The sequence below is a fragment of the Talaromyces stipitatus genome, genomic scaffold, assembly GCF_000003125.1.
Source record: "Talaromyces stipitatus ATCC 10500 scf_1105507295487 genomic scaffold, whole genome shotgun sequence".
Lineage (NCBI taxonomy): Eukaryota > Fungi > Ascomycota > Eurotiomycetes > Eurotiales > Trichocomaceae > Talaromyces > Talaromyces stipitatus.
Genome location: NW_002990120.1, coordinates 1,877,359 through 1,899,620, shown reverse-complemented (window position 1 = coordinate 1,899,620; position 22,262 = coordinate 1,877,359). Strand labels below are relative to the sequence as shown.

Below are 22,262 nucleotides of genomic sequence, written 5' to 3'. Positions count from 1 at the left end.
CCTGCGTATAGCACCAACTCCCTAGGCTAGCAGGCTTATCTCATGAAATACACAGATGATGACTTACTCCTTAGACTCATTCATCTCATCTTTCTTGTTTCATTTACCCCTCACAATCTTGATCTTGAAATCGGTTAACCGTTACCTACATGGAAAATAGGTCGAGTGTCACCATACCATTTTCTCCGCAATCATTCTTTGGATTTTATCTACGTATTCATGCAAGGATAGAATTATACCAGGACTGACGTTACATCAGCCCCATGAGCTTGAGCGCGATAGATTCAAGATTACAAGTCGCTAGTTTTCTTTTTATCTAGTTATGGAATTGAGACTCGTGAGCTGTAAGTTGTGGAGTCGGAATGTAACGTTGTTGACTGCCTCAGGCAAGCCTTATCACCACAGCTGTTAGTTAAGTAGTAGTTACTACCCTGATAACTAACTATGTACCAGTTGTATCATACGAAATAACTAGCACAATCATCATATATTCTTTATCTAGAAGAAATTCTAGATAAGTAGAGAGGACTAGAATTCAAATTCCCGCCGGAACACGTCCACATCCATCCCCGACACAACCATATCCGCCAGATCACGTCTCCCCATCGACGTAAACACCCTCCGCAAGGTATCATACAAATTCGTACTCTGATTCTGACTAATATGAATCATGCGCTCCAACTCTGCATCGTCAATCCCATCAACACCTTCCACGATTTCGCGCGCTTTCTCGCGACCTTGTTGTTCGACTACTTTATGCATTGCCAATGCACCCAGTAAGTGTTGTGCGGCTTCTGGGTAGCACCCGATATTGATACAGGATACGCCGAGATTGTATCGTGCGCGGACAAAGTTTGGGTTGATGGTGAGCGCCTTTTCGTATGCTTCGATTGCTTCTTCGGAGCGGCCTGAGTTGGCTAGTGTGGCTCCGAGGCGGTTCCAGAGGAGATGGACTTGTTCTTGTTGGTTTGATGTTCCGGATTCCGTGGATGCGAGTGCTGCTGAGAAGCAGTCTACCGCTTTGTCGTATTCTTCGGCACAGTAGAATAGTACGCCTAGACCGACTTGTACGTCGGGATCCATGTGTTCTCCCGACGGCGAGAGTTGTGCTGCCTGGATAAAAAGGTCTGTTACTTTATCGTGCAATAGTTGTCGATCCGTAAAGCCGACGTCGGTATCGGCAGAAAGATCGCTGGGGTCGATGACTTGAGGATATTTCACCGAGAGCCATCGTTCCAGCGTACGATATGCCGTGGAATCGTAGCCTTCGTTTGTGTACGAGACGGCCAAGCCCATAAGAGCATCGAGATTGTTAGGATCCAATTTCAACGCTTGCTCCAATGCACGTAATGCCGGATTCTCCTTCTCGTTCTGTGCCTGCGCAGATCCAAGCATCGTCCAGGCCTGTACATGTTGAGGATCCTTCTGGACGGCCGCTTCAAAAGCAAGTGCAGCTAGAGACAAATTCCCACCTTCCTTCATAATCTTCATTCCTTCCTCGAACGGGTTACCCACAGCCCGGAACGCATTATCCTCTTCAAAAACATAATCCCCCAATTGCGGGTCGCGGAATCGTGTGTTCAGACTATCGAACCCTTCCCAACCATGTGTATCGCCCAGATGTAAATTCGCAACTTCTTCAAAATCAAGATTCTCTTCGGCCAGTTTTCTAGTAGCAGCAGACAAATCATTTTCAGCCTGAGCCTTTTGCCACATACGTTCAAACATTTCAAATCCTTCTTCATCATGACTAGAATGGGTAGTATCATTGAGCACTGACCTGTCCAGATCATTGAGTTCTGCTTCCATGGCATGATTTGCCTGCTCATCAAATGCCTCTTGACCCGCTGCATCCATTTCGGCGAATTGAGCTTCCCAGTTCTCGTCGTCTAACTCGACCATTCGTCCTTTCCCTTTACTGTCTTGTTGTTGAGCGGCTGGTTGTTGTTGTTGTTGTTGTTGTTGTTGTTGTTGCATAGGCATATACGACGGACTCATCATTCCCATAGCGCCCATTCCACCCATATATCCACCCATCATAGGCCGCTGATACCCACTCATTATAGGTGACTGTGCCGACTGCGTGATCGGGCTCGCTGTACGATGTTGTTGCTGGAATCGAGAGAATTCCGCAGCGGAGAACCCAGGACCCCTATTATCGAGTACAGCAGGAGCGGCATTAGGACTTTGAAAAGCGGCTTCCATACGTGCTTGTTCGCTATCAAATTCGGTAGCCCAGCCAGGTGATCCTGTACGCACGGGCGCATGTTGCATTGATTCGATTTCTCGTCGCATTTGTTCCATGGCAAAAGGTTGAACGGGGGCTTGATGGGGGAGATGGCCGGGTTGTTGCATGAATTCATCCATCATCTAGCAATTCGGCTTTGAGTTAGAATCTGGATACTCTTCCATGGTGATATGATCCTACCTGATCACCCGGTCCTGCCATCCCCCGAGAACGCATGCTCTCCTGCATCCCCGGTGCCCTTCCCACCAGTCTATCTCGCTGTAAAGACTTGTCATCTTGAACGTGTTTGGTGAATTGTGTCAATGGGTTGCCGGCAGTCGAGCACTCGGCACCACCAAGAAAGGACATGGCGGAGGCTTATATGTATATTATATTCAATCAACTGGCAATCAAAGGCCTAATCTCGCGACCATATATTTGGAAACAGTGAGCAGAGTAGACCGGTCTATCAAATGTAGTCGTAGGAAGTCCACGTCAATTCGAGAGGTTATCAGTTGCGTTAGTAATCGCTCCGGTCGAGAATGTGTGGGGTACAATCCGAGCCACGGCAGCTATGTTCACGACGTTGCTGTTAAAGATATCATAAGGTAGCAGAGAATATAATGCAGGTTTGCGATGAACTATTCCTGCTAAGAAAGACAAAATATAATCGTGTTTGAAACGAGGACTTTCATGAAAAGATCGTTTTTGTTCGGCAACTGGCACTGTTCTCCGCCACCGAGCCCGGCCGAGGTTCTTTCCGGGGTGATCACGTGTTTAGCCTCGATATAAAAACTATTGATTTCGTATAACCGGAGAGCAAGCCAGTGTAGAAAAAGGAGATATCCTTTCATCATGAGATTAAAGTCCGTTCAGTCAGGTAAGACACTAAAGTAAATAATATACAATAATTTTAATCGGTACATGTGGCCAATCCATACAGCCAAATAAAAGCACATAATAAAAGTCGACATTTGGAGAATCACGAATATGGAAGACTGTGATCATCCAATTGGCTAGCCTCGAACGCCCCCCATGCGTGGTACTTGTAGATTGAAGGACCAGAAACGGTCAACATGGCGGATATTTAGAGTATCGATGTCAAGTTTCAGTTCTGGGTCTCTGCCTTGCCTTCAGCTTCGTTGGTCGCGTTTTCAGTCTCTGTATTAGCCGCAGCCTGGTCCCTGGGCTCTCGTCGACCCTTCTTGACACCCTGGCTGAAGTCAACCCTTAGTCGACGACCATGAGGTGCCTTGCTGCTGAGAATCTCAAGAGCAGCCTGAGCACTGGGGATATCGAGGAAGTCAGCGTGAGCGAAACCTCTAGGGCTACCACTCTGGCGATCAACAGCAACACGAACTTCAACGACATTGCGGACGCTCTTGAAGATATCGTTGAGTTCCCGGTCGGAAAGGTCATAGGCCAGGTTACCAATATAGAGACTCCGGGTGGGCTTTGACTTGGGTCGGGACTGTTTTTCGCTGGGTCCGGAAGCCGAGAACTGGACGAGTACTCGACGACCTTCGTAGATTTGTTGGCTCATCTCGTCAATGGCACGTTGCGCGGCTTCTACCGAGTCAAATGTGACGTATCCGAATCTAGGTGATTGAAAAGTATAATAAGTACAACAAGCAGCGAGATTTAGAAGACGGCGACTAACCCCTTACTCAAGCCACGAGCATCGTGAATGATAGTAGCCTTCTCAATGACACCGTACGACTGCATCCTGTTTTTCAAATCCTCTGCGGTGACATCGAAAAACAAATTCCCAACGTAAACAGTTGGTGAAGGAGTCAAATTATCAATTGTTCGTCTGACAGGTTTCTTGACACGGAAGCCAAGCTCATCCTCTCCAGCTGCTGCATCCCTTTCTTGAGATCCAGCGGAAACTTGTTCGGTAAGCAGGGCCTCGGTCTCGGCGGAAGTCGCATCCACGGTAGAAACTTGCTCACTTGCTGCATTCCTGGCGGCGGCTTCGAGAGCTGCTTCGCCTTCGGCTTTGACTTCTTGAGTACTGGTCACTGCCTTCTCAGTAGCGACCTTGGTGGCTTCGTCGCTGTTCCATCGGCGCTGGATTTGCTGGAACGAGGAGACACTGGAAGTAGCAGCTGGGCGAGAGAAGGCAATTGATTGAGTGGCGATTGATCGTGACCGCGCAATGAACGAAGAGGCATTGGGTCTGACAGAAAAGAGCCGGCGAGCGGCAGGGCGAAGAGCAGAATACCTACGGAGTGGTTAGTATGCGATTCATCAGTCAGTTGCGGAGGAAACAGTGGTAACTTACATCTTCACGGAAATTGAAAATAAGAAAAACGAGACAACAGAAATTTTAGCGAAATTGTATGAGGATAGAATATTGATAATAGAAGATAGGTCAAAGTATTTTCGCAGCGAGAAATCTCCGCTAGCGCCGGCTGAGCTGGCTGATTCGTATTGATCACGTGATGTGGTTGATGTTTACCCCTGAGCTCTTTCCTTTCTGTTCGGAACATTGCAAACTTCATCTTGCCCAGTCTTTCAGGAAGAGAGACAGTACTTTGATTATACAAAAGGCTGGAATTAATCACGTTTGCACTGTCTTATCAACACGTCCATTCTCGGACACAGCCTTTGAAAAAGCCTCAAATGGTCAAATCGGAAGAATAGCCGTGTTGTATATCGCAGGTGCTGTTATCAAGGTCATTCATTGATGTTAACTGAAGAGCTGGATCTCACGTCGATATCAATCGCTAATACTAAGTCACGGAAGACCCTCACAAGTACCGAGAGGCCACCCCTAGTCATGCTGGACAAACTACCTATTCCAATACAATCAACCTTTGAACCCTGGCTAAGAGAAGCAAGGATATGTTAAAAATCAGACCAAACTAATACGTAGTACGTCAACTAGTATACAGGCATTCTCCAAAAAGCCCAAAAATGGAGATTTTTTTCGTAACCAAAGGAGATCGTTTTCTCAAAACATTTCCGAATTGTCAAATTCCACCAAACTCCTTAAACGAACAAGAGCTGTAACGAGGGAATGAAATAGGGTATCAAATATCAAAAACAATTATAGAGAAGATCAATGGTGTTTCATGGGTTTCCTTCCTCGTATATCATATCATCAGTTGTTATCGGTTTTTCTTTCCTTCCGAAGGAAGCCTCAAGGGAAGAGGAGGAAGTGTTAATCAATTTTATTCCCATTCGGCCCCGCCATAAAAAACGATGGATTCGTCGGATCATAAGCCATGCCCGTATCAGATGGAAGTACACCTGGGAGTCGTATACGAGATCGGATATTCTCTGCTGATGATGTACTTCTATTTCCCGTGCCGGGTGTAGTTGCTGATGTGGATGGAGTTGGTTGACTGGATGATGATGATGGTGGTGGCATGGGGGAAATCATTTGTGAGGAGAGGTCGAACATTGGCCAGAGGGGGTTGTTGGAGCTGTTGTTGTTGTCGAGGGACGTGTTGCCTATGTAACTGTCCCAGGCGTTCTGTTTCGTTTAGTTAGTATATGGCGGGGTGGGAAAGGGGAAGGGGGAGGGACGAACCCAGTCAAGTTGCATGTCTGGCATTTGGCCGAGCATGTTGAACGGTGATGAGAACCCCATGGTATCCGACGATGTCCCACCGAGAGCTGTAGGGGACAGAACTGAGTCTGGACTCTTGAAGGGATCCGTGAAGCCGGTTCCGGTATCTCCGGGACTCATGCCGCTGCTCAATAGTCCCAGAGTCATCGCCGCACTCTGCTTCTCGTCGGGAACGTCGAGCATGGATGGGGTGCCGTTCATGTCACCGGAAGGTGGCGCGGGTGTCACATTCAACTTCTCAAGCATAACGGTCATCATGCCTGCTGCTTTCCATGACTCCATCGACTCGTCACTTTGAGCTTGCCAGATATCTCTTGCTTGTCGTATGGCGGCTAGCATCTCGTCACGTCGTTCTCGGCCCCAGATATAGACGTCGCCTGATGGTCGCCCTGCTGCTTGTAGCTGCATACTCTGATAGAGGTCGAGACATATTACTGTCGCTGAAAGTAGGTAATTGCTGTTATTGATGGAGTTATCTCGAATTTTGGACAAGAGACGGCCGCCGGGTAATTTTTGATTGTAGAAAATAGCCTGGTAGCGCAAGAGCTCCATGGACGAGTCAATGCATGTTCGGCGTGAATGGGTGAATCGAGGATTTTCTCGTGAACGACCAATATATCTTCGGTGTAGGACGACTTGTGCCTTGTGATAGACACTCTCAACCTGCTTTTATTAGCAAAGCGAATTCGAATAACGACGATGGTGTATCTTACATAGTATCGCATCAGTATCGAATCAGTGGACTCTATCGTACACTCATCAAACGGTAGCACTCTGAGATGTTCAGGAATCATATCTCGAGCTCGTCGAAGCTCAGCATCTATATCAATCACGACTTCATAGGGTGCATTCTTGACAAGCGAGGTATGTTCAATGACGCGGCCAAAGACCACTGACAAACGACTTTTGGCAATCATATAAGATACCGGAGTAGCTTGTTCGTTGGGTCTGGACGGTGGTATCTCTTTGCTATCTGGGCCAAAATCTTCGTCGAACAGATTTCGCGGCAACTCGGTATCGGTGTCACCTGGTCGTAACATACTGGGCATACCGACCTGGAATGAGAAAAGAAGGTCTGCTTGTCGAAGATATGCCCACACCCTTCTCCGCATTTCACCTTGATAAGGCGTAATGTTGGGAAACATTTTCGAGTCTCTATGGTAGCCCATGCGCATGGCTAGTCGTGCAATGATTCCAACAAGAACCCATATGGCGATGTTGGCTTCATTGGTCTCGCTAAAATCGGCATGCATGTGAAGCACAAGCGTCTCAATCAGGTAGGGGTACGGTTTCGTGTAGTCCGCCAGAATCAAACATTGACACATAAGGTGACGGAAAGACTTTGACATATCGAGTGATTTACCCTTGAATTCTGGTGGCTCTTCCCCGTCGTGATAATATGAAAGCATAGCTAGTCGCATCATGGCATAAAGCATACCAATCCAGACCGGGCACGAAGCAGAGGGATTTTTCCAGTGCTCATTGTACTTTAGATTGTTCAGTAAAACGATCAATCAACTGACATCTGGGATACTTACATCTTTTTGAAACGTTGGAACATGGAGAATATCTGTTTTTGTTAGACACCCAGACTTAGCAGGTCGAGAAATATACATACAACTACCAGGACCATGATCGCGATTATTGAAAAATCGCGCTATGAGCATATCTGCAATGTATCGTGAAGGAAAGGAGGACAGAATCTCGGCTTTGCTGGGCGCTTTTACTGAACCAAAAAGAAGCATTGTAGTTGTATCTGTTTCTGGCCTCGTTGCCTGTATTTTCTGTGCTTGCTCTTCGTATTGCTTTTTTGAATTTTGAAAGAACTGGCGAACCTCGGCAATCTGCAAAAGTCAGACACATATCCAACGTGACTGAGATTTTCTGTAAACATTCAGACTTACATCATTCAGAACAGACGCCCAATGTGCCTCGCTGATATACATCGACTTATTATTGTCGACTTTCATGATGCCAAATGACTTTGTCACAGCTTCGGTATCACTCTCTTCATTTTGTCCATCAACGTCTTCGTCTATTTCGACATCCTGATAATTCTGTCCGGATCCCACGCTATCGTGCCCAGATAGAGCTGCAGCTGCAGCCGCTGGTCCGGCCGCTTGTGATCCATTCGTCATAAGTGACAGAACCAAATTCTCCAACCGATCTATCCTATTCTGCATATCATCTGGAGATGTGGATGAGCTTTGATTCGCGGAGCTTTTCTTTCGTGATCCTGGTTGAGCGTAGGTGCAGGAGGCTGCGTCTCCTCGTTTGACACAGTTCTCGCAAGGATGGGAGCGGTTGCATTTTAATCTAACATGACGGTTGCGTCAGTTTTCTGTGTAGAGTGACAGGCATTGCTACCACGTACTTTCTCTGTCGACAAGGTGCGCACGAAAGTGGCACTCTATTTCGCTTCCTAACCACCCTATATTGACCCTCGGGAGAATGTGCGCCCACGCTTGACGATGTGGATGGCGGTGTTGGTGTCATGTTGGACGTCTAATGTAATGAACTTTGGGAATAGTATCGATTCTCTCGGCGACAGTTGAAACCAGAAGCTAGTTGTACGAGTGCAGTTGAATTATCCTTTTCATGAACTTCAAAATGGCGGGGTGTGCGATCCCAGACCAAAACTTCGCGGTCGTCCGTCGAATGTCGAGCTTGGCTTATCGAGTACTGCAATAGCAGCTGTATGAGCTGACGTCGAAGTATCTCGGTCGGCTGGATCAAACAATCAAAATTAAACAGCACAAAACGGCGACTCTCGCTGACGGCGTATTATCGTCCGGAGTGGTTGTAGAGATGGACGGGAAGTCGAAGTTGGGATTCGCGATAGCCAACACATTTATCGCCAAGGTCGGTCTCTCTGGGCTGCCGTAGTAGACAACTGATGCCGTTTCGGGGAGGGGAATCTGCTCCACCACGCGGAAAAGTTATCAGATAGGATCAACAGGAGTTTCCTGTTGATTGAGGGGGGGGGGGGGGGGCGGCCTCTTATTTATACTCATGGCTAGCGAAGCTCTGTCCGATTATACGCTACTGGAATTTTTCCTGCAGGTCGGTTCTATGATCCCTGCGAATATACAGACCAGGATGTACCACGTCCCGGCTTCTTGGATTCTACCTCTACCTTCGTCAATGATCTATCTCTCACGCATCTTGAATACTACAAGACTCTTTAAAGAAGAAGTATTCATTACCTGAAATAAGACGCTTTGCCTGACAGCCTGCCCGTTGCGCCGTCAAGATCGTCATGGTGGAGAGGCAGCGTATTGTGCGCCTAACCCTAAGACAGTGGCTTTGCACTCACCAGCCTGGTTGATCAGATGTTGGCCTCAATTTATACGTGGTTAGATGACTCATAGAGTCCTCGATCATTACTATGTATACTGTTAGCTTATCATTGTCCGATTTGAAGGTGAGTATATGGCATTTACGGAGAGAAGCCCTTAAACCCGAAGTTAATTCCGGCTGTATAATTGGTTGTATCGAGGGGAATTATTTAGCCAGTCGTCTCTATGAAGCTGAAGTATTCTTCTTACTAATCTATCTATATAATAGTATTGAAAGCTGCTGTGCCATATATTATGTCCAACTGCTCTGTTGTAGACACTTATGTGGCAAAAGATAGAGCCAATTACACAATTGCCATCGCAACTGAATAAGAGATGCTGACGTTACAGTCTCACAAAGCATGCAGAGATCGACCACACTAACATGCTTGATCTGTCGGAGAATTTGTTTGTTGAGGTTAACAAGCCATTGATATGTATCATGAAGTCAAAGAATCCGAGTCCACAAAATAAGGCAGAAAATAAGGCAACAAGGCGACAAGGTGACACCGCTACTCTAGGAAAACCCCGCTGTCACAGACGGAAAGAGACAAACAATAAACAACCTCCTCGTTCTTCGTCTTCTTCATCTCCATCTCTTTCATGTCACAACTCTTGCATTCCTAAATGACTTCTATTTCATTTTTATTGTTCATTTCTCGCTGATTGTTCGATTTCCTTGACAATTAAACAGTCCGTCTATGTCATAATCCACTTATCATCTTGTATGATTCAGCCAACACTGTGATATCATTCAATATCCGTGTCAGATTACCGGATGTCTCCGTCTGCAGTTCTCTTTTGCCTAGCAACGAAACAAATTCTGTTGAGATTAATCCAAATAATTGACTCTTTTTGACGCTTGAAATCTGACGAGGCTGAATAGCTCGCAGCCTGGGCGGTTATATTAAGCCCAGATATTTCCCGTTGCCCTATTCCACGATTTTGTTTTTTGGATAATATTTTAATTTCTGCAGCATCGTCCATCTTGGCTTTCAGCTGATCGATTTTAATTCAGACATTTTCGAATACTTTTGAATCTTGTTCGCTACATCTTATAATTGACTCGCCTATCCTAAAAGACGGTCCAACATGTCTGATAGAGGCCGTGGTCGAGGAAGCTCTCGTGGAGGAGGCCGTGGAGGAGGTGATAATCGTGGCCGAGGAAGTTCTCGTGGAGGAGGTGACGGTCGAGGAAGTTCCCGTGGAGGAGGTGACGGCCGTGGAGGAGGCCGTGGAAGAGGTGACAACCGTGGAGGAGGTCGTGGAGGCGGCAGAGGAGGCGGCACTTACGATGTTCCGATTCGTGGCCCTTCGTCTGGGAGGGGTCGAGGGGACTTCTCCCCGGCTAGTCGAGGTGGCCATGGTGGTCGCGGAGGTGGTCGAGGTGGCTACGGACGAGTGGATGCTAGGCGTATCTACACGTAAGTTCATTTGCGTTCTTAGCTCTGCAGCTTCGGCTAATATCTATAATAGTCCAGGGGCAATTCCTGAGTATGACGCCTCGGTTCTCGAGAAAGAGACTGAGATTGAAAAGACAGTTTTCAATGCGGAAAATGCAAGGGGACCTGCCCCTATGCTCCCTCTTCGTCCTGGGTTCAACACCCAAGGCAATGAGGTACTCCTTTTTGCCAACTATATGGATCTCGCTGTCAAACAGGGTGCACAATTTTTCCGGTACAGCATTGATATCGGGCCAGGGCCTGATAAAAAGGCGCCGTCAATCAAAAAGTGCAAACGTCTGGTGCAGTTGCTACTTGAGGAGCATCTCGCAGCCGAGAGGCGCCATATCGCCACAGATTCCCGTTCGAATATAATATCAATTACGAGACTGAAAGACATATCTGATGATACGGACGGCAAGTCTTTTCGCGTTCGCTGGAAAGCCCAAGATGAAGAGAAATATGAGAATAATCCGGACACCTTTACTGTCACGGTGAAGTTTACTGGTATGGTTGCGGTTTCTGATCTCATCGACTACTTGACTTCATCAAACGCGAGCGACTTCTTTGCAAGCAAGTCGGAAGTCCTCCAGGCTTTGAATATTGTGGTTGGCGAGTACCCCAAATCTCAGTCTGACATAGCCAGTATCGGTGCGAACAAACACTTTAGTCTCAACCCTGGATCAGACGATCGTTTCTCGCTTGGAGATGGGCTCGAGGTTATCAGAGGCTACTTTGTCAGTGTTCGCGCTGCAACTGCAAGGCTCCTTGTCAATGTCCAGGTCAAGAATATTGCCGTTTACGAGTCTGGCAGTCTAGCTGGATTAATTGGGAATTCTAGGTTGACTGGAAACTTGCATAATCTAGAGAAATTTCTGAAAACTTTACGAGTAGTTGTCACGCATCTCAAAAAGGACAAGAAATCGATACGACGTGAGAAGACTATCTGGGGGTTGGCTCATCCTCGTGATGGTAAAGATCCAAATCGTCCAGGATTCCGTTTCGGAGATGGGCCAGACAAAGTTAAATTTTACCAGGACGGGAGTAAGGAGGACAAGATAAATCCTGGCTACATTACAGTTTCCGAGTGGTTCAAGAAGAGTACGCCCAACTACAGATAATGATTCCATGGCTTTGGCCGGCTGCTAACTCCTACTAATAACAGAGTACAAGATCAATGTTAGTGAAGACTTCCCCGTCATCAATGTTGGATCTCGTGACAGGCCATCGTATGTCCCGGTGGAAGTATGTGAAGTGATAGCGGGACAACCTGCCAAGATGAAATTATCGCCATACCAAACATCACAGATGATTAGATTTGCCGTTAGATCTCCTGGCGAGAATGCGGACTCAATTGTCAATGAGGGTGCACCTCTTCTGGGGTTTTCTCCAACAAACGGTGTCCTGGTAAGTCCTCCTTTCCCGTTACTCTAGCCTCGATCTAATATTTTGTCATATGTAGAACACTTTCGGCCTCAGCCCAACTCGAAAGCTCATCACAGTGCCTGGGCGGACTCTGGCTGCCCCTACGGTCACCTATAAGCAGGGAAAGGAAGAGAAGCATCTTAGACCAGCAAAGGCAAGTTGGAACTTGGTGGATTTTAAATTCTACGAGACTCGGCGGCACGCTGTGAAATGGACCTGGGTAGTATTAGATTCATTCTCTACTTCGAAGGCGTTTGCAGGAGGCCATGAAGCGCTAATTAAGCGTATCAACGACGAATGGGTCAAGAACGTCAGCGCCGCAGGAATTTCCCTTCTAAACGCAGCCGAAGGGGTTACTGTTTCACTTGATAGGAACGACCGAAACTTGCAACACAAGGTGGATGCTGCCTTTGCAAGCTTGGCTAAGCAAGGATTGGACTTCATTTTGGTTATACTGCCAAGCCGTGATACTTTACTGTACAACACAGTCAAGTATCTATGCGATGTGAAACATGGACTGCTCCATGCTTGCGTCACCGCGAATAAGTTTGCTAAGCCGTCAGCACAGTATGATGCCAATGTCGCCTTAAAAGTGAACCTCAAACTTGGCGGAACAAACCATCGAGTTGGGGGGACTCAACTGGGAATCATTAGCGAGGGAAAGACCATGCTGGTGGGTATTGACGTTACTCACCCATCGCCAGGATCTGCAAAGTCCGCCCCGAGTATTGCGGCTATTGTGGCCTCTGTAGGCACCAATTTGAGCCAGTTCCCAGCCCAACTACGCGTCCAGACAGAGAAACAGGAGAAAGTCGACGCTCTGGATGTCCTTTTGAAATCTCGTCTGAAGATCTGGAAAGATATACACGAAGAATACCCGGATAACATCATCATTTATCGTGACGGTGTATCAGAGGGTCAATACGAGATGGTCGTAAACGAGGAGCTACCCCAGCTCAAAAAGGCCTGCAATGACCTGTATCCCAAGTCAAAGCAACCTCGCATCTCCATCATAGTAGTAGGCAAACGCCACCACACCCGATTCTACGTGACCAGAGATGAAGACGCATCCCAGTCCAAAAACCCTCCCAACGGCACCGTCGTCGACCGCGGCGTCACCGAAGCCCGTGCCTTTGACTTCTTCCTTCAGTCCCATGCAGCTCTGCAGGGCACCGCCCGCCCAGCACATTACATTGTCGTCCACGACGAAATTTTCAGAAACACGCCAGTCCCGCATCCATTCAAAAACGCTGCCGAAGTACTTATCGACCTCTCACACCGACTTTGTTACACTTTTGGCCGTGCCACCAAGGCGGTTAGTATTTGCCCACCTGCCTATTATGCGGATTTGGTCTGTGAGCGTGCTCGCTGCTATTTGTCTGATTTGTTTGATCCGAGTGGTGATGAGGGTAGTACTAGTGATGCTGCTAGTGAGGCTGGGGAGCGACAGCAGCGACAGCAGCGCATGGTGACTGTTCATGACAAGATTAAGAATAGTATGTTCTACATTTGATCTCTGTCTTGTGTGTAGCTGATATCTCGGGATTTTTTTATTTTTTATTTTTTATTTTTCAGACTTTGTGACAAATATACCTTGTGTCGATATTGATGTTGTGGTTATGTTATGACAAACCCAGAATAAATGTGACTTTATTGTTGTTTGTCTAAATTATTTGCTTACTCAGGTAGATGCCCACTGCTCATATGACTGAGGTAAGTATTGGTGATCAGGACAGTTTCAAGAGAGACCCTAGTAGCGCAGAAGATATGGACACACCTTATGAATATCAAATCAGATACTTTTATTGACAATATTACCTAGGAGGTATTCTACATACATACTACGTACCTACATAAGCAAGACGTTTCTGTATAATTCATTCAGGAGTCAATCTGACTACTCCACAGGGGTATTTGTTAAAACATGTTGATTTTTGAACAGACAAAAACAAGACATAGAAGAGAATACAGGAACAGAAACAGAATAGTCAGATGAACACAATAGTCGAAGAAGAGAAACAAGAAATGTAGAGAAAATATTGTATACACATACAGAAAACCTCTAATTGAATCGCATCACTCAATCAACACCACAACCCTTAAGATTCTTCGCCATGACAATTGACGAATTCACTCATCACCCAACGACCAACTAGGCTGAAAAACAGCTCTACTAGCCCTCTTCGGCAACGGCGTAGTCTTCTTCTCTTTCTCTTGTTCCTGTGGGTCGGCTTCGTCGAATTTATCCCATGAAGATTCCATCATTTTAACTGCCTTGACTCGATCAGCACTCACGGGTCTGTGGTCATTTTCTGCCGCTGCTGCAGATCCAGCAGTGGTGTCGTCCGGTGTAGGATCACGAACTTCCCAATGAGAATCAAAGTCCTTGCGACGGTTGATGTTGTTGGGTACTGTGCCGAGGGGTTGTTTACCTCCTTTTTCTCCTGCTGCTGTAGGATCGTTGGGGGTAGGATTTCCTTCTTCGTCGTATACGTTGTTATCATACAAGTCCAACCCTTTATTATGATAAGACCCAATCATCCTCTTCCCAGGGTGCACAGGCTCAGGTTTATAATTCTCATCATCCGTCTCATCGAGATGGAAATGCGTCTCCGCATCACGACGGGGTTGGATATGTCTGGTTCTAACGGGCGGAGTCTCAACATTCTCATCTTCATTATCGCTCCATCCAAAATGACGCACGTCCTGCGCTCGAATCTTTTGACGCGGTTTCTCGGGTGTATAGAAATCGGCAAAATCCCATTGAGACATTGGTCGTGATCGCACGGCAGGGTTGGGTTTGATTTCGCGTTCGGCGTTGGCTTCGGCGCCGATTTCGAAGTGGTTGAATTTGTTGGGGTGGGTTTTGTATTGGCGCTCTTTTTCTTCGGGGCCGCCTGCTCCTCCTTCTACGTCGAATACGCGGATGGGTTGGAAGTTTTTGGTTGAGCCGGCGCGGGCGTGATGAGACGCATCGTCGGTTTGTTCAACGTCGAATACGCGGACGGGTTGGAATCCCTTGTTCGATCCTAGCTTGGGTTTGACGGGGCTTGAAGTTGTCGCATCTTCTGTGTCGTCTTCGCCGAATACGCGAACGGGACGGAAGTGCTTTGTTGCGCCTGCGCGGGGAGAAATGATGCTATCGCGAGCTCGGGGAGTGGAATCATTCTCAACTTCGTCACTGCTGGCAAAAATATCGCTTGCAGTGGCAGTTCGCGAAGGGGGTCTGCTCGACACTTGGCCACTCTCTTGCGATGGTGGAGTGGTAAGACCCTGCGCAGTGGCAACATTGACAATCAACTTGGCTTGATCCTGAGCATCGCGAATAGGCCAATTCTTTCCACGAGCACCAATGACCTCAACCTGTTTCAACAACGAGCCCTGGTCCCAGTAGATTCTGACTTGACTGATTTGGGATTGCGAATTGAAGCGCACAATGTGTATCTGCAGATATCAGCAAGCACCCTTTACAAATATCACAAAGCTGAAGACGTACAGTAGGAAAAGTAACCACCCGGTCGGCCAGGAAATTATCATCCAACGATGGCAGATAAGCCCCGCCCCCAGTCAGAAACTCCAACGTAGTCTCCACGTCTAGCACCAAGGTATCCGCTGTCTGCACAATACTCAGGATCTTGTCCCCTTTTTTCTTGATTGTTTTTTGCTGGCTGTTTAGATGTTTGATGACTTCTTCGGAGCCTGTGACTGAGGTTGTGGTTGTGATGTAGTTGAGTGAGACATTCCGGGTGAGGACGTCAGCGGTTGGGGTTGAGAGGAAGCGCTCGTAGACTTGTTTGATTGCCATTTTCTGTCTCTCTTTTCTTTGTTTTCGATCAAGGTGGAATGCTGATGGTTGACAGACACTCGCGACCCAGAAATCAGGGGCGGGGTAAAGTAAACAATGATGAGAGTGCTCTGTTGATGCTAGGGATGACAGAGGAAAATGCGGAGGAGGCGGACTGATGTAAACAATAACAAGGAAAGAAGAAGAAGGAAGAGAGAGAGAGAGAGTTGACAGAAGAAGAGACAATTTGTTTGTTTCTCTCTCTATACTAAATCTGGAGTCACGACTGGCTCGAGTTGTTTGGTTCGCGCTCCGCCTTCAACTACGCGTGCTTTATTTATTCTGTTACACGTATGTAACTGATCAAAGATGATACGTAGTAAATTGAACAGATTTAATATGCGCAGGGAGCGACTAGGCATGGGTACCAGTGTTTCATCTTTTAGTCTACTGCGCTAGTAGCCATGTCTAGTAATTTTGTACTTAAATCCTACGATGTTAGTAGCGACGGTTTCGTGCTTTTTTGCTATAGAATTTCTTTTTATGTTGCACGATCTGAATTCTATGAATTTACATACATACTCAGTAATCTGACGATTCATCTCTAGAAATGGACATGGGGTTCTCCATCTAGAGAAATTGTCCGAGGGTATTCTGGAAGTCTTATTAGAGGAGCGCCTGGCCCACACCGTTGATTCTAGCCCTGCGTTATGCTCCTGTATCACTGGCAGTCCCCGGATACTCTCAGCCTCCAATGTATTCATACTGTAAGTTAATGTTAATGTATTTATTTATGTACGTGACTATGCCCATTCTGTGGTGTTCTCAGCTAAGCCTGCGCCAGTTCGTTTCAAACTGTCTTGCCCTGTAACTATACAGAGTGCTTTGATGTCCATCCTCGTGCGTTTAATCATCGGTGTGCTCTTGATCTGCTTGCAGTGTCCGATCACCAGTCCCAGAATCATTCCATGTGTCGCGAGCAGTCATGTTGCCCATCTTTAGGACGATAGGTGCAGGTATCCGGCAATAAACAGCTTGCCGAGTAATGAGATGCGCCGGTCTCAAATATAAAAGTTCTTAGAGAGTTCTATGTAACCGTCAGTACCAAAATCTCTTTAAAAGAATACGACAAACCCACCCAAGATAATCCTCCTTAATAGTCCCAATCGCATTAATCGCAGACACATCCGGCTTCACACCCAATATCTTCAACCGCAAACTCGTCCCCCGCTCAATGACCTGATCTGCATGATCCGTATACTGTGGCGGCACAGTACCAGGCTCCCATTTGATATCTGATGGTATATTTTTCCGTGCAATGAATACCGACAGAGGGCCGGCGAGTGTGAAGATACCGGTTGGTTTCACCGAGGTCACGATAGCATCGACCTACACAGTTAGACCATAATAAAAGAACAGAAAGAAAAGATGAGCATACTGTCTCCCCCCGGAAAGGCTTCCATATGATGGCGCGGTATTTGATGGTATATTCCGCATGTCCACTACCGGGGATCACTCGTCCTTCACCGATATCCACCATGTCCATGACACAGATGACGAAATGGTCGCCTGTACATCTTCCTTCTTCTTCTTCATTCAAGCGGTTGACGAGGTATTCCTTGACGTTGGGACCGAAGAAGGATGGGTGCAGGGTGACGACTTTGGTTTCTTCTTTGAGGAAGAACATCTCTTGACTTTTCTTTCGTGGATGTATTAAACGTAGTAGTGAGTGCGTATTGAATAGCGCTATTGTAATAGCTCTAAATCAGAAACAAGAAAAAAGAACAGCCAACAGCATGTCCGAAGGTAATGCGAAACGAATGCGAAAAAGAGCTCTTCAGACGAAAGACATGGAGACAAAGACCGGCCGACAGACAGACAGACGCAGATATCTTGTCGCAGGACTTTTTCAGTTTGTCTAAATGGGGGCGAGTCTCTGGAGTCCTTTGTGATGCGCCCGCGATGGATTGCTGTCGGTGTCTGCCTTGAGGTTGTTGTTGAGTGAGCTTGCACGTTGTGACTTCCGCGCTGCTCTCCATTATGCGATCACATGATCTGCGGCCCACTGATAATGACTGATTAGGCTGGTCAAGCCACACAACTAACGTTTTCTCTACTCTATTTGCTTGCCAGTATGTATGTACTTTATATCTTCAATTATAGTCAGGATTTCATTACTAGGGCGGTATGGATTTAGGACTTTGGTGGACTACAAAACGACAGACGTGATAGCTAACTATAGAATCGCATAACCAGAGATTCGTGAAACAAATCAAATCAAGCAATCATCCAAACCATGCTAAATACAAATTAACCGCAGAATATTTCAAGAATGAATGCGGGGACAGGCCATCACCGAGTCATTTCTTTGGTGGAAACGCCTCGGCATCCATTAGCTAAGTTTCTCATACTCCGTACGTTAGGTTAAGTTAGATCATGCAACGACACCTAACTACATCCACAACCACGAACGATTTTGCAGCTGATATCCACAGAACGAATTCTTTGATCAATAAATCTTGAGTTTATTGTTTCTTGTCATCTACGAAAGAGGAGATATCCTTGTTCATCGATTGTTTCGATACGCTATCGTCGACGTGCTCGGGGATTGCGGCTACGTGGAAATTGTCAGATAAATAATGATGGCTTTGGATCTTGAGAGACAGCTCGTCTTTGTAGGCTTCGTCCCCTACCTGCCAATTGTTGAACTAGAGAGCGGTGCTAATTCCAGACAGTATGGCGCTTACCACCATAATCCGGTATACGTCCTCATCATGCTTGCTATTGATCAATATCTAACAGGGGTGGCTATAGGTCAATGTCCGGATACACATGATTTTCGTCCCAGTCATTCTCATAACCAGTTTCCAACTGGTAAGCTTCTTCTCCTCAGGACCGATAGAAATCCACACTGACCGAATGGATAAGGCTACAAACACACCCACACTCATCCCCCTCCCCGACTTCCTCGAATACAAATACCTCCCCCTCAACGCCGGCACAATCGCCTCCATAATCTACGCTCTAGGCTACATCCTCCTCGAACCGGTCGTCGGTCTTGTTTCCATTCCCCTCCTGCTAGGTGCCGCCGCCTACATGAATTACCTAACAATGACCTACGGCGCGGCGGCCACATCTTGGTCGTTGGGCATCTTTATTGTGTCGTGGATCGCGCAGTTTATTGGCCATGGAGCTTACGAAGGCAGGTCACCGGCATTGTTGGATAATTTGTTTCAGGCACTGTTTTTGGCGCCGTTGTTTGTGTTTTTGGAGTACTTGTTTATGGTTGGGTATCGGCCGGAGTTGCAGCGGAGGGTGGAGGTGGAGGTGCAGAAGAAGATTGTGCAGTTTAAGGGGAAGAATAAGTAGGTTAGCAGACTGGACGTCTGCGGTCTGGGTCTGGGTGCAGTATGGTTGAGTTGATGCTGGGGATTTGATATTATGAGAGGTGGAGATAGAAGAGACACGAGAAGATGAAGCGTGAGATGACACAAGCTCGGTCAATTGGCATAGTCCGGCCTGATTACCTGATTACTGATGCGACTTGAAGTATTAGCATTTGCTGGTGTGACTGTTTACTGAATGTGCGTTTTGGCGATGTTGGCGCTATTGGGAATTGATTCAATATGACTTGTCTGACGTAGTGATGCCTTGGTGCCTGAGCTTAGTCAGCGTAAATTTTGAGCAGCCGAAATGACCCGGTGTGACAAGTGGCCGCAACACGGGGGACCGGATGCTGCACACTCCTTCAATTGACGTCTGAACAGAGTATTTGCATAGCAATCATAGCAATTGAGTAGTATTATCTAGAATTTAGGCGTATAATTATATAAAATTCATCCAACGATCACAATAAAAAGAAAGGCATCGGACTAGGGCGGAGTCGGAGCTGCTGGAGCCCTTGAGCCAACCGGGTTTAGCCTCGTCCTGGCAACCTCCCAAAGCTCTCCCGTCCACCACAAACCTCTTTCTCCCTTCTCAACCTCTCTCCTCTCCTCCGATTATCACATCTCTCTTCAGAGAAAAGACCTTCCCCCTTATCTCTTTTCTATACACACAATGTTCAGGAACGCTTTGCGGCAATCCAGCCGCTCCGTGGCCGCTGTCTCCGTCTCTGGCAGACTCGCTTCGGTGAGTGAATCCCCTTCCCAGCAGAACCTTTTCCTGCCGATGCCGACCGTATATGTACATAACGTATATATTTTCATCAACCAAACCCACCACCCCATCGGCTAATTCGATCTCAATAATATCGGTCATGCATTATATACCATCTCAATTGATGATTGCGATTGTTTTGGCGCGTTTTTATGGTCGGACTCGGTCGCTAACAAATTTTTCTGTCCGTTGTCTAGGCTCGCGTTGCTGCTCCCAGTCCCTTCGCTGCTGGTGCCAAACAGGTCCGCTCATATGCCGCTGAGGCCAAGGCCTCGCCCACTGAGGTCTCCTCGATTCTTGAGCAGAGAATTCGTGGTGTTCAGGAGGAAGCTGGTCTTGCCGAGACTGGACGCGTCCTTTCCGTCGGGTATGCTCATCATACCTTATCCCGATATAAGAAACTAGCTAACCTGTATAGTGACGGTATTGCTCGTGTTCATGGATTGAACAATGTCCAGGCTGAGGAGCTTGTCGAGTAAGTTTCCACGATATATGTGATAGAATCCAAACTGACGGTATAGGTTCGCCTCTGGCGTGAAGGGCATGACCATGAACTTGGAAGCCGGCCAGGTCGGTGTTGTGCTTTTCGGTTCTGATCGTCTCGTCAAGGAGGGCGAGACTGTCCGCCGTACCGGAGAGATTGTTGACGTTCCCGTCGGTCCTGAACTTCTTGGCCGTGTCGTTGACGCTCTTGGTAACCCCATTGATGGAAAGGGTCCCATCAACACCAAGGCCAAGGCTCGTGCTCAGCTCAAGGCCCCTGGTATCTTGCCTCGTCGGTCCGTCCACGAGCCTGTCCAGACCGGTCTCAAGTCCGTCGACTCCATGGTTCCCATCGGTCGTGGTCAGCGTGAGTTGATTATTGGTGATCGTCAGACTGGTAAGACTGCCGTCGCTCTTGATGCCATCCTTAACCAGAAGCGCATCAACGCCACCAGTGATGAGTCCAAGAAGCTCTACTGTGTCTACGTTGCCGTCGGTCAGAAGCGTTCCACTGTCGCTCAGCTCGTCAAGACCCTTGAGGAGAACGACGCCTTGAAGTACTCCATCATTGTTGCTGCTACTGCTTCTGAGGCCGCTCCTCTGCAGTACCTTGCTCCTTTCACTGGCTGTGCCATGGGCGAATGGTTCCGTGACAACGGTCGCCACGCCGTTATCATCTACGACGACTTGTCCAAGCAGGCCGTTGCTTACCGTCAGATGTCCCTCTTGCTTCGCCGTCCCCCCGGTCGTGAGGCTTACCCCGGTGACGTTTTCTACCTCCACTCCCGTCTTCTCGAGCGTGCCGCCAAGCTCAACGACAAGCATGGCAGCGGTTCCTTGACTGCTCTCCCCGTTATTGAGACACAGGGTGGTGATGTGTCTGCTTACATTCCTACCAACGTCATTTCTATTACCGATGGTCAGATCTTCTTGGAAACCGAATTGTTCTACAAGGGTATCCGTCCCGCCATTAACGTCGGTCTTTCTGTCTCCCGTGTCGGTTCCGCTGCTCAGGTCAAGGCTATGAAGCAGGTTGCTGGTTCCCTCAAGCTCTTCTTGGCTCAGTACCGTGAAGTCGCTGCTTTCGCTCAATTCGGTTCCGATCTCGATGCCTCCACCAAGCAGACCTTGAACCGTGGTGAGCGTCTTACTGAGCTTCTCAAACAGAAGCAGTACTCCCCCATGGCTGTCAGCGAGATGGTTCCTCTTATCTTCGCCGGTGTCAACGGTTTCCTTGACAGCATCCCCGTCGCCAAGATTGAGAAATGGGAGGAAGACTTCACGGCCTACCTCAAGTCCAACCAGTCCGAGGTTCTCCAGACCATTGACAAGGAAGGTCAACTCAGCAAGGACCTTGAGGCCAAGCTCCGTGATATCATCACTGAGTTCAACAAGAGCTTCTCATAGGTGAGCAGCCGAAAAATGATTCCGGGTTATGCCCTCATGTATTGTCATATTCCTAACACTATCTGTCTAGACAAGATAGCTTGTACAATTTGAGACCAGTAATTTCTTTTGTTCCAGAACAATTACCACGATGGTCGTAAGGATGCGTTGCGGTGTCTGACTTTTCCTTAATAATGGGTCTGATGCTGATGGATTGGAAGACTTGGTAAAAGCGAAGTCAATGGTTTTCTTTTGTTGTTTAGCATGATTTGTTTAACTGTATTTCTATGCACAATCTATTCGTGGTCGTACTATCAAATCCACCCAATTCTAGGTTATAACCAGATAATATCAATTTCTGGGGAACGCCGGAATCGGGATGCTTTCATCCTGATAAGATTGGCCCGCGCCAAAAATTTTATTCTACCCTACTCCAACCCCG

At 47.4% G+C, this 22,262-nt stretch overlaps 8 protein-coding genes across 9 annotated transcripts, besides 3 other annotated features; 3 read left to right on the top strand and 5 right to left on the bottom strand.

The window, feature by feature from the left end:
* Window positions 1-368: 368 nt before the first annotated feature.
* On the bottom strand, window positions 369-2,915 carry TSTA_059000 (peroxisomal targeting signal-1 receptor (PEX5), putative). The gene is made up of 3 exons (XM_002487479.1): window positions 2,429-2,915; window positions 1,781-2,370; window positions 369-1,669 (listed from the first exon to the last, which is right to left on the bottom strand). The coding sequence occupies exons 1-3, from the start codon at window positions 2,594-2,596 to the stop codon at window positions 529-531; spliced, it is 1,899 nt and encodes a 632-aa protein (XP_002487524.1). The 5' UTR covers window positions 2,597-2,915; the 3' UTR covers window positions 369-528.
* Window positions 1,941-1,974: a microsatellite.
* A 139-nt stretch (window positions 2,916-3,054) lies between the features above and the next one.
* On the bottom strand, window positions 3,055-4,731 carry TSTA_058990 (nucleic acid-binding protein; the record flags this gene model as incomplete). The annotated part of the gene is made up of 4 exons (XM_002487478.1): window positions 3,055-3,825; window positions 3,888-4,451; window positions 4,512-4,650; window positions 4,689-4,731. 4 exons carry the CDS (start codon window positions 4,729-4,731, stop codon window positions 3,336-3,338), a joined length of 1,236 nt encoding a protein of 411 aa, XP_002487523.1. The 3' UTR covers window positions 3,055-3,335.
* Window positions 4,732-5,034: 303 nt separating this feature from the next.
* On the bottom strand, window positions 5,035-8,300 carry TSTA_058980 (C6 transcription factor, putative; the record flags this gene model as incomplete). Its single annotated transcript, XM_002487477.1, has 7 exons — window positions 5,035-5,708; window positions 5,766-6,467; window positions 6,518-7,291; window positions 7,343-7,374; window positions 7,429-7,648; window positions 7,709-8,120; window positions 8,179-8,300. The coding sequence occupies 7 exons, from the start codon at window positions 8,298-8,300 to the stop codon at window positions 5,394-5,396; spliced, it is 2,577 nt and encodes an 858-aa protein (XP_002487522.1). The 3' UTR covers window positions 5,035-5,393.
* Window positions 8,301-8,781: 481 nt separating this feature from the next.
* Window positions 8,782-8,802: a sequence feature (GC_rich).
* A 1,432-nt stretch (window positions 8,803-10,234) lies between these two features.
* TSTA_058970 (RNA interference and gene silencing protein (Qde2), putative) lies at window positions 10,235-13,652 on the top strand (the record flags this gene model as incomplete). Its single annotated transcript, XM_002487476.1, has 4 exons — window positions 10,235-10,566; window positions 10,619-11,685; window positions 11,750-11,991; window positions 12,047-13,652. 4 exons carry the CDS (start codon window positions 10,235-10,237, stop codon window positions 13,520-13,522), a joined length of 3,117 nt encoding a protein of 1,038 aa, XP_002487521.1. The 3' UTR covers window positions 13,523-13,652.
* Window positions 13,554-13,581: a sequence feature (AT_rich).
* A 219-nt stretch (window positions 13,653-13,871) lies between the features above and the next one.
* On the bottom strand, window positions 13,872-15,814 carry TSTA_058960 (uncharacterized protein; the record flags this gene model as incomplete). The annotated part of the gene is made up of 2 exons (XM_002487475.1): window positions 13,872-15,453; window positions 15,506-15,814. The coding sequence occupies 2 exons, from the start codon at window positions 15,812-15,814 to the stop codon at window positions 14,140-14,142; spliced, it is 1,623 nt and encodes a 540-aa protein (XP_002487520.1). The 3' UTR covers window positions 13,872-14,139.
* Window positions 15,815-16,319: 505 nt separating this feature from the next.
* Window positions 16,320-17,858, bottom strand: TSTA_058950 (RNA polymerase II subunit 7). Its single transcript, XM_002487474.1, has 3 exons — window positions 17,232-17,858; window positions 16,932-17,182; window positions 16,320-16,880 (listed from the first exon to the last, which is right to left on the bottom strand). The coding sequence occupies exons 1-3, from the start codon at window positions 17,478-17,480 to the stop codon at window positions 16,871-16,873; spliced, it is 510 nt and encodes a 169-aa protein (XP_002487519.1). The 5' UTR covers window positions 17,481-17,858; the 3' UTR covers window positions 16,320-16,870.
* Window positions 17,859-18,224: 366 nt separating this feature from the next.
* On the top strand, window positions 18,225-19,438 carry TSTA_058940 (DUF962 domain protein). 2 transcript variants are annotated; one of them, XM_002487472.1, is made up of 4 exons: window positions 18,225-18,468; window positions 18,529-18,552; window positions 18,608-18,667; window positions 18,722-19,438. In XM_002487472.1, exons 1-4 carry the CDS (start codon window positions 18,433-18,435, stop codon window positions 19,160-19,162), a joined length of 561 nt encoding a protein of 186 aa, XP_002487517.1. In that variant the 5' UTR covers window positions 18,225-18,432; the 3' UTR covers window positions 19,163-19,438. The 2 variants fall into 2 exon arrangements, with proteins under 2 accessions (XP_002487517.1, XP_002487518.1); XM_002487473.1 differs by having other exon boundaries at window positions 18,529-18,667.
* A 414-nt stretch (window positions 19,439-19,852) lies between these two features.
* TSTA_058930 (mitochondrial F1 ATPase subunit alpha, putative) lies at window positions 19,853-22,231 on the top strand (the record flags this gene model as incomplete). Its single annotated transcript, XM_002487471.1, has 5 exons — window positions 19,853-19,924; window positions 20,149-20,318; window positions 20,370-20,426; window positions 20,473-21,841; window positions 21,912-22,231. 4 exons carry the CDS (start codon window positions 19,853-19,855, stop codon window positions 21,839-21,841), a joined length of 1,668 nt encoding a protein of 555 aa, XP_002487516.1. The 3' UTR covers window positions 21,912-22,231.
* Between the last annotated feature and the right edge of the window lie 31 nt (window positions 22,232-22,262).

Coding starts and splice junctions, on each gene's coding strand:
- TSTA_058940 (XM_002487472.1), top strand. CDS start 18,433: ATGATGGCTTTGGATCTTGAGAGACAGCTCGTCTTT. Junction 18,469..18,528: donor TTGAGAGACAGCTCGTCTTT/GTAGGCTTCGTC, acceptor AATTCCAGACAG/TATGGCGCTTACCACCATAA. Junction 18,668..18,721: donor TCATAACCAGTTTCCAACTG/GTAAGCTTCTTC, acceptor CGAATGGATAAG/GCTACAAACACACCCACACT.
- TSTA_058950 (XM_002487474.1), bottom strand. CDS start 17,480: ATGTTCTTCCTCAAAGAAGAAACCAAAGTCGTCACCCTGCACCCATCC. Junction 17,183..17,231: donor AGCCTTTCCGGGGGGAGACA/GTATGCTCATCT, acceptor CTAACTGTGTAG/GTCGATGCTATCGTGACCTC.
- TSTA_059000 (XM_002487479.1), bottom strand. CDS start 2,596: ATGTCCTTTCTTGGTGGTGCCGAGTGCTCGACTGCCGGCAACCCATTG. Junction 2,371..2,428: donor TGGCAGGACCGGGTGATCAG/GTAGGATCATAT, acceptor CCGAATTGCTAG/ATGATGGATGAATTCATGCA. Junction 1,670..1,780: donor GAACTCAATGATCTGGACAG/GTCAGTGCTCAA, acceptor TGCTGCTACTAG/AAAACTGGCCGAAGAGAATC.